General features: G+C 41.8%; 1 protein-coding gene across 5 annotated transcripts in view; it reads right to left on the reverse strand.

The window, feature by feature from the left end:
• crb1 (crumbs cell polarity complex component 1) overlaps positions 1–18310 on the reverse strand; it is a 30221-nt gene that overhangs the window by 7372 nt on the left and 4539 nt on the right. For 3 of the 5 annotated variants that reach the window (XM_088313282.1, XM_088313281.1, XM_088313280.1), the window contains exons 1-8: positions 14337–14487; positions 11148–12104; positions 8273–8823; positions 7778–7943; positions 4177–5119; positions 2316–2360; positions 1644–1766; positions 425–551 (exon numbers count right to left, since the gene is read on the reverse strand). In XM_088313282.1, the coding sequence (XP_088169408.1) occupies positions 425–551; positions 1644–1766; positions 2316–2360; positions 4177–5119; positions 7778–7943; positions 8273–8823; positions 11148–12104; positions 14337–14388 (2964 nt within the window). In that variant the 5' untranslated portion in view covers positions 14389–14487. Of the gene's footprint in view, positions 1–424; positions 552–1643; positions 1767–2315; positions 2361–4176; positions 5120–7777; positions 7944–8272; positions 8824–11147; positions 12105–14336; positions 14488–15084; positions 15268–15491; positions 15632–15758; positions 15955–17226; positions 17464–18310 lie in introns of those variants that run through there. The other 2 variants (XM_088313283.1, XM_088313285.1) reach the window with 1 other exon arrangement.

An 18310-nucleotide genomic window follows, 5' to 3' on the forward strand; every position in this document is an offset into this window, starting at 1 on the left:
TTGTCTACCGTGTGCAAGTGATAGTAATGATTATTATCAGAGCTGGACACTCGACCCTTTTTTGCCAGTCAGTCCCTCGCCCTCCAGCCGCTATCTCTGTACGGTTGCAGCTTTGACCCTCTGGCCTTATTCATAAAAAAATGACCCTGTTAATTGAACCCTTTTTCAAAAGTTGTCACCACCGGACCGTTCCATCCTTGGGACGGACTGCCCAGCTCTGATTATTATATTAAATAAGGTGCTTGATATGAAGGCACAGAAACATCAACAAATGACACTTTGTCATAGATAAACGGGTGCCCCCTCAGTTGTTGTCCCCCCATTCCACCTCAGGCTCATCGTCCAGCCTGAGGATGAGGTAGGAGAGCAGCTGAAAGAGGTTCTGCCACAGCAGCACGGCCACGTAAAAGTAAATGTCGCTTACGTCCGTCTGGCATATGTCGCCGGCGTAGCTCATGTCGCATACGCACAGGAACTTGTTGATCAGGTTGCGGCAGTAGCCCCCGTTCAAACACGGGTTGGACTTACACTCGTCCACCTCCTGCTCACACCTGCAGCCACACATAGCGATGGAGAAACCATTCAGACATAATGAATAATATCATGAAAGCACTCCACTACCACGATTGTTATGTAATCTACTGCATGGTTAAAAAACAACGGATAAAAATAACAGCCTTAGATATGAATAGATTGATACAACAGCTCATTTTGAGCAGTGAGTCAATGACGATGTTAAGCTAACGTGCATGATTACATTTGACCCCGCTAACTTGGCCGTCGCATATGTCCATGCATAACTTTTGATGGGAAAGTCGCTCCTGCCAGCATGGACTCCATGTTGGCGTGTTTTTGTTTTTTTACGCTCGTCTCGTCTACTCTTTATTTATCAATGAAAAGAGAGCAGCACTGGTGATGGCCGTTTACTGGCACTGTGACGAAAACAGCTCCTTCAGAAAGGAATATTTTGTTTAGACTGGACATTATTTTCTGTCTATTGATTCCAAGGTCCGTTGGTTCCGGGTCCGTTAAATTTTGGTTCCATTACACTTTTATAGTTTCTATTTCTACATACAGTGCTGTCGTTTGCATTCACACATGTGCTGTAATTGTTCACTGTTGCCACACATTTTTCCACAAACGCAAGAAGGAAATAGGGAGTAAAATCCCAGAAAACCTGGAAAATACCCCAAATATAAAAAGAAAATATATATTGATAACAAATCTGCAAGTATGCAAATCAGCGGGTGCTAAAATGCGAGTTTTGAGTTGTAATATCACCAGTCACCACTAAATGGCAGGCTTAGTTGTGAGTGAATGATATGCAGGAAAACCAATTATATTACAATTCGGAGTGACTAAAGGAGTTGGTTTGCTGTTCAGCAGTTTTGTTTTCTTGAATGATATTTGCAAGACAGGCCTTTGGCTAGGAAAAAAAAAAATCCTACTTTTGTGGCTCAATGTAATGGAAAGGGTCGGCATTAAAAACACAGACTGTTAACCTGTTGTGAGTAACAACTGTGTGTTGATGGTTGACAGATCGTTTTATAATGACATCTTAAACTTCTGAACTTCCTATGCACCCTGTATTGTTGCAACCTTATTGTAACTGACGACAAATTCCAAGTTGGTGTCCGTCATACCGGTGTCCAGCGAAGCCAGGCGGGCAGTCACATGACAACTCGCGCTCAGTGCAGTTGCCACCGTTGAAGCACGTGTAGTTTTTGATGTCATCTCCACACACAGACACAGGAAGCTTGGGCCGCCTAGGAAAGGACACGCGGATTAAAAACACAAACTCATATCAAACACTCGGTTGTCAAACGGATCAGCCAACAAAACAGTCATGTGGGACTACTTGTATTATTTGATTCCGTGTTGTAACACACCGAAGAGGCCAAAGAAGCTTACAACCCGACCAGTGTAATCAGATTATCTACCTCGAGTAATGACAGGAAATCTCAGGCGTGGGAAAGAATAGGCCAAACATTTTCTTCATGGAGCAGACAAAATATCTTTTGGTAATGTGGAATACATCCCTAAATAACAGAATGCAAGCTTTTTTTCTGCCTTCTTTTGACAAACATACAACTTTGGGACAACAACAATCATTTTCCAACCACAGCTGTCACTCATTCGAGACTGCGGGTATGTGTTTTTAAACAAACACCGGTGGAGGCAGTGTTAATATTAGCTTTGCTTGGCATTTTGTTGCCCTAAAAAAAAAAAGAGATGTGCATGACATTTGTGAAACAAAGGAGGAAACAAACAGGGAGCACCTGAGAAAAAGGTAAAAAGGAAAAAAAAATACTTACATATTTCTGACAACAATGTACCAAGGAATTTCTTCAACCCGTTCACTGGAGAGGAACACAAGGAGAGATGGGGGAAGGAGGTGGAAAGCGACACAAACAAAACAAAGTCATTTTGATGAAAACTTTACAGCGCCGATGTTCCCAGTGAAGGGAGACGTGCGGCTTCACTTGTCGGGTGGCTTGCTTGCAAAGGTTCTAGCGCACAGGAAAAAAAAAATGCAAGGAGCTGCGTGTTTATGGGATAAATGGTTGGCGGCGTTCCCCTGCCTGTTCTCCGAGGCAAACAGGAGATGAGAGGGAAAGAAAGTGCCGCTGCACCAGTGAGACACCGCAGCAGACGGAGGCCTTTTCTGGCTGACACTAGAATAGAAATTCATCTTCAGATGAGTTTGCTGCAGGCGTAGACAGCGATGGAGGAACATTAGCAAGTGTTGGCATCTTGTCTGTCTTCTGGTGCCGTCCCTCGTCTCAGCAATTTAGCATCATTTATTTGTGTTTGCTAACTAACCACGCTCCTGAAACTGTTCTGAAAGTGACAAAAGTCGTCTTTCCAGGATGAAAGGTTTCCACTTTGGTGCTTTGCGTCACATCAACAATGATGCCGTACTAGGGGGACACAATTGAATGAAATCCAGTATAAGAGCTGTTATTTAAAAATGTACAAATCTGCTTTAAAAATGTTTATTTTGATTGACATAGTCACCAATGTGTTCATTTGACAATATGTTTACTGTCTTCTTTTAAGGTTTATTGTAGAAAAAGGTTGCATTCTTTGGAAGGGTGGAGTGTGTGTTTCTTATGTTAACTTGTTCAAAAAGAAAAAAATAGTCAAAGTGTTACTTCATTCATGAAGAATAGAATATTTGGTACATTTTTTAGGTGTATTCAGGAAGTACAGCATAATGATCCCGTCCAAAATTAGCATTGGACGGCCTTAGAGGAGGCCTGCGTTAAAAATGTTTCGAATTGTCATGTAACTAAATAAGGTGAGCAAAAAAAGTAGGGGCAGCTCTCAGTATGATTAGTTAAGTTCCACTAACTCTGACTTAGCAACTCAGAAACAAATAACAATTTTGAAGAAACTGTTGTGCATCACGGCTAAACATGGTCCATGAAATCTTTTTTCCATTTTCCTGATTGAGATCGCAGGTGAGCTGCAGCCTATCGCAGCTCACATTGAGCGAGCGGTGGCGTACAAAAAACATCGGCAATGTCTTTTCTCCTTGTTTCCTTTTCACGCTCGGTAATGTTCTTTGCTGTCACAGTGCAACAGCATCTGTTTTGATATTGAGACTTATTTTATTTATTTATTTATTTTTACCTCCAGAGCAAGTTTACAAACTAAATGGATGTCTAACATGCACGCTGCGGTTTCTACTTTGGTTTCAATTTAAGCTAGCAGAAAACAATTTTGAGTTATCTGCTGCTGTGCTGGGCGGCAGGGCAGGCGACCTGTTAGCAAAACGGCCTCCCAGTGTCGTGGGTTCGATTCCTTCTCCGACCATCCTGTGTGGAGTTTGCATGTTCTCCCCGTGCCTGCGTGGGTTTACGCCGGTTTTCTCCCACATTCCAAAAACATGCACGGTAGGTTGATTGGACACACAAAATGGCCCCTCGGTATGAGTGTGAGCGAGGATGGCAACCAGTTCAGGGTGTACCCCGCCTACTGCCCGAAGATAGCTGGGATAGGTTCCAGCAACCCCCCTCGTGAGGACAAGCGGTACAGATAATGGATGGATGGATGCTACTGTGCTTGTCATCTTCATCTAATAAAATTGCTCTTGTTTTGCATCTTACACAATTGTGTATAATATAATAGAATAAAAAAACTGTATTGATGTGCCGTCCAGGCTGAACTTACTTGCAGAGAGGTCCAGTGTAGTTCTCAGGGCAAAGACAGGCATACGTGTCAGGTCCATGCAGGCAGGTCCCTCCATGTGCACACAGGTGGTTTTCGCAGATGTCGACCTCTTCCTCACAGTCCACTCCTGTGTATCCGAGTTCGCAAGAGCACTCGTAGGTCAGCCCGTTGATGCTGCAGTTGCCATGGATACAAGGACTGGAGGCACAGGTGTCGGTGAAGAAGCCACAGTGCCTCCCTGCCCAGCCCTCGGCGCAGCTGCAGTTGTAATAGTTAAACAAGTCCCGGCATTCCCCTCCATTCAAGCACGGATCGGGCGTACACACGGACGCCCCGCTGCAACCGACCAGCGGAGGATTGAGTGACGTCTGGATGAATTTCTCCTCCTGCAAACGTGGAAGGTTCACCTGAGACGAGCTGAAGTACGGCAGCGCAATCCCGCCCAGCTCCACCGTGCCCAGGCACCCTGCCAGTGACCACCCAACGTCAGGGGCCAAACCTCCCACGAAGATGTCAACTCCGTTCCTGAGGAAGTCCAGGTTGCCCCCTTGACCACTGGAGGTGATGGCTTCATCGACTTCGTCATCCAGAACCAAAGTCCACTGAGACATATTTGCCCACGGTGCAGTCATGAACAAGTGGATATTGTGCCACTCGCCATCACTGACAGATCTCATGCTGTTCAAGCTGACTGCGGACTCTTCTCGCTTGTCTTCCTCCATGCCTCCTGCGTCTCTGGAGGAGCTCTGAAGCTCCATAAAGAGGAAGCCATCCTGGACCGAGAGGGTGACAAAGGCAGAGTCCTTCTCCGCATGGAGGATGGCTGCGCTACGTTTCCGAGTGCGCAAGGTCACAGAGAGGTTGGTTAGGTTGCGCAATACGTGTCCATTTCCTCTGTAGACCAGCACTGTGCTGTCGTTCAGGAAAGTGGCATCGGAGTAACCTAGGGAGGCATGAAAAATACATGTGAGCTGTGACATGCGCTGCAAAAAACACATCATTTAAAATCAAACAAATCTTATTTGAGTTCATCATTAGTTGGATAACTTTTGTTTTCATACTCACGTGTTTTGTTATAAGCACATCTGTCCCGCCCACTCTCATCCCCACCAATCAGCTCTTTTGTTCCGTTCAAGTCTTATCCAGTCTATTTGCATTTAGTTTAAAGACAAATAGCAATGATTGGGTCAAAATGGAGCGTTTTCCTCTCTTCAAATCAAAGTTAGCAAAGCCCTGATTATCAGATGTGATTCTGAAAGACTATCCTGTGTGGTTAACCCGCATGTTTGGAGTGATTTTCCTTTCAGATCTGCTTGGAAAATGCTCTGGGCCAACAATCGCGAATATTAAACTTATAAATATACAACTCCGTATTTTCAATGTGTGTGGTCAACACCAAATTTCGCCGATCTATCGACCACAAGATTGTGACAGAAAATGGCACAATTCCTGCTTTAAAAAAATAAATAAATAGGCCAGCATGTTTTTTCATTTTGGATTGGAGGTTAAGAACTCTTCAAAATAGCTTTAGCCTTCCTCAGGACGTGTCTATTATATTCTCGATCAATAAGAACCTGGCTTGCTGAACTTGCTTATATCGTTCCAGCAATTTGGACATGACTACAAGAGGAAAACTATTTTTGGAAGCATTATTGTTTCCAAACCAAGCAACAATACAGAAGGATAAAACTGATTCAGTTTAAAGAGAGTCATCATCTCAAGTGAAACATGAAAGCTTGTCATTATCCTTAAAAAGTCTGACCGTTGATTTCCCTTTTTTGGAGGTGACATCAACGTGAAGTTGAAAATGCAGTTTATTATCAAGGACCACGTCCAGATATTTGTATTTCTCTACCCTCTGACCTTTAATAAAAGTGGTGGGTGAAATATGGGTTGACTTTCTCGAATCAATAACCATGTCCTGGGATGCTGACAGAATAAATTTGCGATAATGTTTGACGCACCAGGTTGCAAATTCATCTTACAACAGGCCCATGACCCTTCAATAGGGAAATTTGCAGTGTTACAGCATTGTCATGCATGAGGTATCTCGTATTTAAAAATCGGATAAATTTGGTCTGGGTTTACCTCGCTTTACTTTAAGACATTTTTAGCTTTCTGAGAAGTCTTCATCTGCATGTGTTCTTCTGTGAGCTCCTGAGTTCCTTACTGTCATTCATTTCCTTCCTTTGTTTGAGACGATAAATAATACTACGGCATTTGTGGTTGTGTTCCAGCCTTGTTTCCTTGCATTTGGGTTCACTGTACTTATGACTTTCCCGCATGAACCGTGACAGGCAGTAGAACTACATTATTTCCCCCAGGCAATCAGTGATGAAGATTTGGTATAATGAGATATACAGTAACAAAATACAATACATTTTACAACATAAGATATACATTAACATGCAAATGTATTTGCCTACTACTCAGTAGAGCAACAACTTCTGTAAAGGTTGAGCTGTCAACAAAATTGAGAAGAAAAAAAAAATCCCAGACTGTCACAACACAGTTGTTTTTTCATGTTTGTTGCGTGTCAGGCTCCTTGACAATAGATTGGAGCAATATTTGCAATTCAAATGATTCATTTCAAGCAAAGTACGTGTCATTCCCCTGTGAAGTGGTAGTAATTAGTTGTGTTAGTCGTAATTAGTTACTGAAGTGAATTAATCACTTATAGTATCATGGGGTTTGCTTATAGGCCAAAGGATTAATAATATGGCTTCAAGCCAATCCTTCTTTTGTACTTCTTTGAGTAATGTGTAGATGGATTGAAACAAAACATGTTATATGGTCGGACCCCGGAGACAAGTCAAAGGCTTTATACTTTGTCGTAAGATGTAGCGTATTATAGAGTGTTGGAATTCTCATTTAATTTTTCGAGGAAATGATCCTGTGCTGAGAGGTGGCAGGACCATCTCACAATAATAAAATGACTGTTTGAAGATATTAACTACACATTTGCCCCTAATACAGTGGCCCCCCACTAGTCATTGGGGAAAGAGACCAGGCCAGAATAGTGGAAATCCTCGTACAAGTGACATTTATTGATATGCATTGGAAAATAAAAACATTCTGCCAAAAATGCTGATAAACATTTAATATGCATTTTCCACGACAGGGTGAAATGGGAGTGGGCGGGGCCAAAACCTCAAAACACCACCAAAACCCCCCAAAAAAACATTGAAAATGTAAAAAAAAAATGCATATGCAAATCTGCAGATGCTGAATGTGGCTTTTCCCACAAGGAGTAAAACACAGGATCATTCTAACTTAATTTTCATAACATATGCAGCAAATACAGCCAAAAATAGAAAATCAGATCCGAACTGCGAAATTAGTGACTCATCAGATTATTAATTAGTTACACCTGAACATCCTAATGTATTGCAAACTCTGACCATAATAATATTAGTGTAATAATGGTATTAGCAATATGTTTATTGAAATTGAACTTAACAGTTCTAACAACTGCACATTACACTGAAAACTGTTTCCCCAGCTCTGGCTTTTGAGTCTCTTGTGGCACTCAACTGTTTTTTGTTTTTTTTTTGCATGGAATTGAAAAAAATCCTAGCATCCAATTGATGGCTTCACTTACATTCATATCCTTGGTTGAGTATCTTGCACTCAGCGTCTGCAGGACATGGAGACAATTCGCACCATCTGACCTCTTCACAGTGCCGCCCCGCTGTGCTGGGTGGGCACGTGCAGGTGAAATCGTCCCACATGTTGTAACACATCCCGCCATTTAGACAAGGGTTCCTCTAGAGAAGAGACAATGATGAAAGTCAGCTCATTTGGAAACCTTTCTATTCATGCAAGTCACAACTACGGTGCGCGTGTGTTATGTGCCTTTCAGGGGCGTGGCCTAGTGTGTGTGATATCACTTACATTGCCGGTTAGCCTCTGTTCTCATTTTGTATTTATATGGTTATCTGTACCATATCTGAAATTAACTCAAACTCTGCTCGTAACTAAAAAAAATGACAAGTAAGTCAAAATCCAACAGCACTGTACATCTGTTTTGCAACAAGTCTAAAGGTAAAAAAAAAGGTACTGAAAGGAAATAAATAAGTTCAGGTGGTCCACTTACACTACAAATGTTGTCTCCGGAGCAGCCGGCAGTCACATTCTCCATGAGTTGCAAGGGGAACGTTGTTACTGAAGTATCCAAATCAAAAAACTGCAACCTCTTCTCATTTATCCGCAAGTCTTGGATGCATCCTTTAAAATGTCCCCCCCAAACTGCAGGAGCATCGCTCGCCAGCAGACCTCCAACATAGATCGTGTCTCCTGCTTGAACGCCATCAGTCCTGACCTCCACCTCAACTTGTTTGTGACTTTCCACCTGCAGCGACATTTTCCCCTTTGCCACATCCACATTCACAAAGTGAACTTCACCATCATTGACCGCGCTCTCTCCCCTCAGGCTCTCCACGTCACCGAGCTGAGTCGTGACCAGGCCGTCCTCCAGCCACACGTGCAGGTACTGCGTGCTGCTGTTGCCCACAGCAAGCAGGAGGCCGCCGGGATTCCGTGTACGCAGGAAGAGAGAGATTGAGAGGCCTTGACCCAGGTCATCTGTGACGTTGAAGGCAGCGTAACTGAATGAGTCCTCGCTCCCAAAGCGTGCGGTCACGTGTTCTGAAGGGGAGGAAAAACACGAGACAAATTATACCTTAGTAGTGGCGAACCAAAATTGTAACACATTTGTAACCTAAATTCTAATATTTTTTAAATTACAGTAGATTAAATGAATACATTTCCAACAGTGTATTCTCTTGATTTTGTTATGTTCTCTTGGGTGCATTGCTACCTGTGCGTTTATGTTTATTTTTTTTTTTCCAATGAGGTGGTGATGATGGAGAGTCACAATTCACAAACCTGTTTTTCTACATGCAATGATACTACAATAGAGCAATTTGCTTGTAACAGAATGTAATGTAATGGACACTTGCATAGTGCCGCCTGCACCGGTGATACCTCGTAATGCAGTTGAGTAATATTGGTTTTCGGACTGAAAGAACGTGAAAAAAACAAAACAACGACGAGACATAAAAATGCAATATTGTTTATCATTGTGCAGATGAGAGCTACACTTATTTCTAATATTTTGGTTGCCAAATTAGGTAGTTAAAGGAGCTACATTTGTAACAGTCAGTAAGGCCAGTGGTTGGCACGTCTCTCTCACAAATCTCAGGATGAATTGTGGGGTTTGCATGCTCTCCACATGTGGAATTTCTGGAGGTGTCTTCCCACATTCCACAAACTTGAATGGGTGGATATCTGAATGTGGATAAATGTTTGTCTACATGTGCCCTGTGATTGGCTGGCAACCAGTTCAAGTTGTACCCTGCCTCTCGCCTCAGCTGGGCAAGTGTCCATCTCAACTACGCCCCTAATGAGACAAATGCTGTGGAAGTGGATAGATGGATGGAGGACAGTGTCGATCTATTAAATTTACTTACTTTTCTCACAAAAGAAGCCATACTGAAAAGTAACAGGAAAAGAGAACCTTGCAACCAGCAGCCTCCATAATGCATGTCTGCACAATGTCAGCGCTTTCCCCATACGGGCCGCTCCTCTTACACGTGCGTGTATATATGTATATATATGTATATGTATGTGTATATAAATATATATATATATATATATATATATATATATATATACACACACATATATATATATATATATTTCTACACTTATATATATATACACACATATATATACATATATATATATACACATATACATATATATATATACAAATATATATATATATATATATACATATACCTATACATATATATATATATATATATGTGTATATATGTATATATATATATATATATATATATATATATATATATCAGTGTAATATATATATATATATATATATATATATATATATATATATGTAATATATATATATATATATATATATATATATATATATGTGTAATATATATATGTGTAATATATATATATATATATATATATATATATATGTATATGTATATATATATATATATATATATGTATAATGAACTCTGGGACAATCATAACACATGCAACTTGCATAAAACACTTCCTAGATGTTGAGGTGAGCATGTGAATTGGTGTTTCCATCAGACAGCGTGATCACTAATCTGCTTTTCTAGACTCAAGGGACTTTAGATATCCTTTTTAGGAACAACTTGACCATTCAATAGACCTAAGTACTACAAAAGATTAACATTTAAGGCATCAAACTATTAAACCACATGTTTCACCTCATTAACCCCTTGATGTTTGGATTGCAGCTCTTCATTGTCAGCTGACTAATGTGTCGCTGGCTTGTATGATGTGCAAAGTACAAACTATTTTAACACGAGAGTCTTAATAGAATATTTCTTCCATGAGCTTTCACTGTGGCTTTTGATTGGCCTGATTGTTACTCTCCTCTTATCCACGAAACAATGCAACCCCAAACTAAAAGCTAATTAGGTTAGCAAACTTTGCACAAACAAGCTTTAAACTTCAGCAAATTCAGTGGTAGACCAAAACTTGTGTGTTGACGAAGACAATTTTGCTTATTGTAGAAGCATGTAGAATAGTGTTTAGTGGTGTAGAACTATATAGCATCTTGCTTATAAAACCAAATGAGAGCCTTTTCTACACAGAATTAGAATAATAAACATCCTGATATATGAATACTGCACCTCTCTGACCGTATTGTTCAAAACTGAGTTGTGATGGGCGGGGAAAGCGTTGTTGCTTCGAAACATATGAGGTACCCACAGGGACATAATTCAAGATTACCTCTCATACACACAGCGACTACTGAATTGTTCTCATGTACACTTGAAAATCAGCATCTACGAGTGATTCAAGTAGCATTGGTGAGATTTAATAGTGTAAGTGGTTTAGTGGTGCCTTTCAGTAATGTGTGTGAGGGGAACGCCTCAAAAATAAAAAAATCATACCCTCTTCACAGTCTTGGCCCTCGTAAGGCCTTGGACACTGGCACTGGTAGCTCTGCCACAAGTTGACACACAGGCCATTATTTTGGCAAGGCACATCCAAGCAGCGGTCGTGGTGGCTGCAGCCGGGGGACACATTCAGAGCAGAGTCACTCAGCCACTCTTCGGGGACAATCAGTTGCCAGTCCACCAAGACATCTCGCATGCAGCCAATGAATGGCGGAATTGAGGAGTCCTGGCTCAAGTCCTTTCGCACCCCACCAATGAAGGTGTTCTGAGGGGGCGACACCAGGCCATCCATGTTATTTTGGACCGGAGCCACCTTGTAGCATAGCTGCCACTCACATTTGGCCGCATCATTCAAGAGTCTCAGACTGAGCACCCGGTTTGTGAGCACCGCCTCGACAGTATGCCACTCTCCGTCAGTGACTGTTTGGGACAGCTCCAAAGCCCCGATTCGACTGTGTACTTGGAGCCCGGCGGCAGCTTGCCTTCTCAGTGTGAGGTGAAGCTGCCCCTCTTGCAGCTCCAGGCAAAGCAGCAGACCCCCGATGCTGCGCTGGAACAATATAGCTCGGGGCAGAACGGTCTTGAAGCTGAGGGTGACATTGCAAGAGATCTCAGCATCCACAAAGGGGCTTTGTAGCAGAAGGTAACCACTACGTTCAAATGAGAAGGTGGTGGGGGTCTTGCAGAGAGGGCCGGTGAATCCAGGCGAGCAGGAACATGTGTAGCCGTGAGTTCCATCCAGCAGGAAGGGATTGCAGGACCCTTGGTTCTGGCACCCGTGACCGTCACAGCCCACCAACCTCGTATTGCAGTTTGCACCTCCATAAAGGTAGCCTTTGCTCCGCTGTTTGCTGCAGTGACACATGAAGCCCCCTTCATGGTTCTCACACCTCCCCCCATTCTGGCACGGGCTGGGATCGCAGTGGTCTATTAGCTCCTGGCAGAGGGAACCTGTGGAATGAATTAAATCACAGCAATTTAGCAGGAAAAATGTGCATCTCTACAGTGTTGCCAAAAGTAAGCAAGTAACACTATTTTCCCACAACATGGTATTTTTTGATCATTTCAAAGGGGTAAAGAATTTAGAGCCAGGGTGTTATGTCCAATATACAGTAATAGCTCGTTTTTTGCAGTTAATAGGAACTGGAACTCAATGCAAAAAATGAATAAGCGCAAAGTAGAGCTTGACTTTTTTATTATTATTATTACTTGAAATTTTTATTTAGGGGGAATTTATGCCGGGGAGGCACGGTGAGTGACTGGTTAGCACGACCGCCTCACAGTACAGCGGTGCACAGTTCGATTCCGGCTCCGGCCTTCCTTTGTGGAGTTTGCATCTTCTCTCCATACCTGAGTGGGTTTCCTCCAGGTATTCCGGTTTCCTCTCACATTCCAAAAACATACATAGTAGGTTTATCGGATGCTCTAAATTGTCCCTAGGTGCGATTGTGAGCGCGAGTGGTTCTTTGTCTTTTCGTGCCCAGCAATTGGCTGGCAACCAGTTCAGGGTGTACCCCGCCTACTGCCTGTAGACAGCTCGGATTGGCTGCCCCCGTGAGGATAAGCGGATCAGATGATGGATGGATGGATGGAATTTACGCCTCTTTTATGCCGTTGCAACCCCGCGACATGGTTCCCAACCTTTTAAAAAAAAATAAATAAAAACAAGACTGCATTTCATCATAATTATCTATGGCCAGACGATTACGACGGAACATTGGCTAATAACCACATTAACGTTTTCATTTTTACCCTAAAATTGTCTTTCCTTTACTAGAATCCCGCGGCACCTATCAAAAAAGGTTTGGATAAAATTCAACACGAGATTCTAGTTAAGGTAAGCTGTTTTTATCAAACACTTTAATTATTTTTAATTTAATTTGGAGATGTTTCATCATCCTTGTCTTGCTGCTTGTCGGATGGCTGAGCGTGGTCCGCTCACAGCTTCTGAGCACAGCTGTCTACTATCTCCTTATACGGCTCGACTCTGACTAACTGAACGGAACATTTGAATAACATTATGAGTTTCCGAACAGAACATCGTTCGAAAGTGCAATTTGTTTATTCATGTGGACGTGACGGGCGAGATAGAACAAGAGAAGATGCTTTGTCATCACAGCCAATCAGCTCACGGGATAAATCCACTCGTGCGCTCATTGGTCGATCTTGCGCCGCCAACCAAAGCCTCCCAGTCATCTGCTATCTTTGAAACGTGTTTTTCTGCAATATAGATGCTGATATGATTCGCAAAGCACTAAAGTCGCAACGTGTGAAGCGCAAAGTGTCAATGGAAAACTAGTCACGTTCGTAAATAATGGCCTAATCAATTTTTTTTTTCCGAACACGGACTATATTATAGTTCGTAATAACTTCATTTCAGGGATAGTAATGAATGATCCGTTTACCAAAAGATGTAGCTGATTCTTAGCAGATCTTTAACTGAGAAGTTAACGGTGAAAAATACATTTTTCCAGATATAACTTAAGCTATTCTTGTTAGAGTGCGACAATATAGCTTTTGTGAAAATACATTTTAAAAAATTACCTTTCTACTTAATTTAGCACATTTTGTACAAAATTCTACTAAATAGGTCAGACCAGTTGAAACGCAGGAAAGATTGTCTGTTGACTGGAAACACACCAACAGACAGTTCAATGTCACTTTTTCAAACACACACATATTTTGGAATGGTAAATTTTTAAAAGGGTCATTTTGAGACGCAAAATACTGCAATCTAAATGAAATTTAAATATTCCCCTCATGATAAACAGTAAGTCATATATCTAGTAAAGGTTACAGTAAATAAGTAGAAACATTAATTTGGGCTTTTGTTTACTCACACTCTTTGTTTGACTTCACGCAGAATCCTCTGGAAGTAATTTTATGGGTCCAAACAATATAAAAGTACCAAAAACAATGCCCTCGTGTATCAGCCAGTTCCCCATGTTGATGTCGATTTTTTCACATGACCAAGAATAGCCACTTAACCAACCCATGATGTTACTTAATGCTCTTATGACCACAATTATCATCTAAACATTGTTTCTCTTACACGTGTTTATAGACTTACAATTATATTTTTAAAAAAATAGTCATTTCTTTGCAGCCATCAATCTTACTATAGAAAAGACAAAAAATGGTGAACAGATGCTACAATACACTTCACCCAACTTTTATTGTTACCTGAGCCAAGCAACAGAATTGCCCATATCCATGGTGTGTGTATCCGCATCATGCCGTCACGCTTTTCCCCAGAGATGCCCCAAAATTGTCTAAGTGCACCATATTAGTGTGAGTAGGCACAGGCCGTCGCAAAGGAGAACTGCTCCTTGTCTGCGTCTATGCAGGGCTGAATAGATGGGGAGCAGCAAAGCCAGATCCTGGGGATTACACTAATGCTATTTGGCCACCTTCCTGAGTCAGTGCCAGTGGCATGGAGTCCATTTTAGAACATACAGTAACACTATCCATGGCAGTTCAGACTACCTTACTGTCATTGCAAAATCAAGTCTTGAATAAAGCGGAATAAAAAAAATAATCTGCTTTTGCAACCCAAAAATAATACCCAACGCACAAGGCGCAAAGCAATTCTGTAAACAGCACACCAACAATATCCTGTTGGTATTTATCAAACCATTGCATGTACTATTATCGACCGCCGAGTAAAATTGTGATACACAATATTTAATTTTTTAAATTCTTTTTCTACCTTTCTAAAGCACTATGCATCCAATCTAGTGTTCCATAAGCCAATGTTGATCTCATTCCTTATCCAATGTACGTACTGTTTATTGTTACAACACAGCTCTTAGGTACTGTATGTGTCAGCATAGGCTGCAAAAAGCTCAGATAACTATACATATACCACAGCATCAGCAAAACCAAACATGCTGAAATAACTGCAGTGGCTACACTAGAATAGACTGACTACCTGTTGTTCCTGGAGGACAGCTGCAAATGTAGCCTGCAGCGTGCTGAGGGTCGTAGCGTTCAGGTAACAGTGGTTCAATACCAAAAAGGACCTGCCATGACCTTTCAATGCAGCGGCCGCCATTTAAACATGGGTTACTGCCACACTCATTGATGTCTATTTCACATAGTGTACCCTCAAACCCTGAAATAAAGATACAAAACAAAGATGTAATTAACAACATAAATATCAAATCAAAATGTAAAAAATATACATATACATACATACATACATGCACTGAAATAGAGTAAAAACTCAATGAGGAGCCAATGGTGATGAAAGTTATGAGTTGCTAAGTATAATTTCATGTGCTATATTTATCCATGCAATTATGACAACCTCCATATAAGGTTAATAGTGTCATTTACCTGGCAAGCATTGACAGGTGTAATGATCCTGACTCTCCATACAGGTGGCACTGTTGAAACAGGGTTGAGAGTAGCATTGTCGTCTCAGGCCCTCACAGTGTCTACCAGTAAAGGTTGGTTGTGAGCAGTCACAGCTGTATCTAGGACACAGTCACACTGAACGCATTAAACCAACCTTTGTATAACCAAGTGTGCGAAAAAAAAACAAAAACAAAAAAACCTGATTTTTCTACTGGGCAATAGACGTCAATTCCTCGGATAGCTCACCCATTCTCTCCATCTAGACACAGATCCCCATTTTGGCATGGCTTGTCTTGGCATTCATCGATGTTGATTTCACACCGGTGTCCTTGGAAACCCGGCAGGCAGGTGCAAATGAAGCCACTAGTGTTGTCGTGGCAACTGCCGCCATTGAGACACGGCTGTAATTGACACTCATCAATCGAGACCTCACAAGTGACCCCTGAGACAATGAAAGCAACACAGATGTCAGAGTGCAAAATGACAGAGGCTATTATGTGGACTGGCTGTGATCATAACTGCTTTTATGCCACGGAAGCTTTTGCAGTCTGCGACAAAAACACACTCTATTGCGTGTTACAGTGTCACTTCACTAATGCACTGTTGTTATAAGAAGTCTACACACCCCTGTTTCAATGCCAGATTTTTGCGATCTAGAAAATGATGCCAAGAGCAATCAGATCTTAGCTCAAAATACAGAAAAATAATAATAATAAAAAAAACACATTACATGACAATTACATAAATAGGTGTAATTCAAATTGTTAAATGGGAATAAGCACACAATTGCCATCATTTAAAGTGTCTCTGATTATTCCCAAATAAAGTTCAAATGTTGTATTAAGCTTTTCCTGCTTCTTTTTTGTTTTTGCTTTCAAGTAGAAGCCTGATTTGGAACTGTTTATAATTCCCACCACCTTGACAAAACTTCAATTTGTGATACTGCCATCACCATGCTTCACCACAGGTATGATGTACTTGTGGTGATAATCATTGTTGAGGTTGCACTCATCTGACTTTAAAACATTTTTTCACATGCATTTTTTTTTTTATTTCTGTATTACCACCCTACCCCAGAGAAGAAACATAATGAAGAAAACAGGTATAAAAGTCCTTCAAAGTTTCTGTTTGCCTCTTCGAAGACTCCCTGACCACTTTTCTTCTCATATTTTCATTAATTTTGGAGGGACATCCACTAACAGAGCTACCAGGGGTGGTGGGTATTTCTTTTTTAATTTTCTGGGATTTTTTTTTCACATTTCCCCATCATCACCCACAGGGAACATATAGCTAATGTTTCCAGTGTTTTCAGAATGTTTTGGGGCATTTGTATTTTTTTTCTATTATGGACCGCCTGAGATATCCTTGCCCTCCCCCATGCACCAGCCCAGAAAGAAAAAAAATCCAAGCTCCGCCAGTGGGAACATCTATTGTGTTGTGTCATATTTTCTCCACTTGATTTATTCTTCCATCCATATATTTAATGCCTTGGAAATTGTTTTGTACCCTTCTTCTGTCTGATACATAAACAAATTTCAAAATTAATTATCTTGGCCTCATTTTTTTAAATATACAAAGACCTGACAATTGAGCAGACATTTTACGAAACAAAAATGTGTGTCTCACATATAATCCAATATTTTTCTAATCACTTCATTTAATGCTGTCCTCAAGAAGATCACGTGTGATCTCGTCCTGTTTTCTGTTCACTCACCAGTGAACCCGGTGGCACACAGACAGGAGTAGCGGCCCACCCTGTCCACACAGGTGCCCCGGTTCATGCAGGGTTGGGAGACACATTCATTGACATCAATCTGACAGTGAGCACCCTGGAAGCCAGGCACACAGAAGCATGCGTAGCCATCCTCGCGGCTTTGACACAAGGCTTGATTTTGGCAGGGATTTGGTGAGCACAGATCCACACCCGCAGGGCGGCCCAAAGGAGTTGCACCTGCAAACACATGATAATGAGATAATGAGTGATGATAATGATATATATAGATATTTTCAACTGCTCATGAAACCATAGGCTTTGTGAAACGACGCCATCAGGACTGGTTCGATGAAAACAACGCTGAAATTTGTGACCTCATTGACCAGAAACGGAGAGCTCAGCTGGCATGGGAAAGCCAACCAACAGTCCATCAGGAAGCTGCAGAATAAATGGTGGACCGAGAAAGCCAAAGAAATCCAAGGCTATGCCGACCGCCACGATACAAGGAATTTTTTCCAAGCTGTCCGTACTATCTACGGACCAATACACACCCCCACTCATCCTATAAGCTGATGATGGGGTACTCCTAAAGGAGGAAGTTGCTATTCTTGCGCGGTGGAAAGAGCACTTTGAAGACCTACTGAACCGGCCCGCCCAAGCTTCTGAAGACTTCCTCCGCGATATTCCTCAGTATCCAATCAAATCATGCATGAGTGTCCCACCCACTCTCGAGGAGACACGGGAAGCGATCAAACAGATGAAGCCCAATAAAGCTTCTGGTCCTGATAGCATCCCAGCTAAGCTCATACAGCATGGTGGGGGGTGTCTTCTGAGACGAATCCATCTCCTGTTCCTGTCGATTTGGGAATCTGGGTATATCCCCAAGACCTACGGGATGCAACCATCGTGACCATCTTCAAGAAAGGCGACCGCTCTACCTGTGGAAATTACCGTGGCATCTCCCTGCTCTCCACCACTGGGAAGATTTTCGCCAGGCTCCTCCACAAACGCCTTCTTGTCCTGAGTGAGTCTGTTCTCCCAGAGTCCCAGTACGGTTTTCGACCAGGCCGTGGAACCACTGAGA

The sequence above is a fragment of the Idiotropiscis lumnitzeri genome, chromosome 13, assembly GCF_059441095.1.
Source record: "Idiotropiscis lumnitzeri isolate Australia: NSW breed Sydney's pygmy pipehorse chromosome 13, RoL_Ilum_1.0, whole genome shotgun sequence".
NCBI classification, from domain to species: Eukaryota; Metazoa; Chordata; class Actinopteri; order Syngnathiformes; family Syngnathidae; genus Idiotropiscis; species Idiotropiscis lumnitzeri.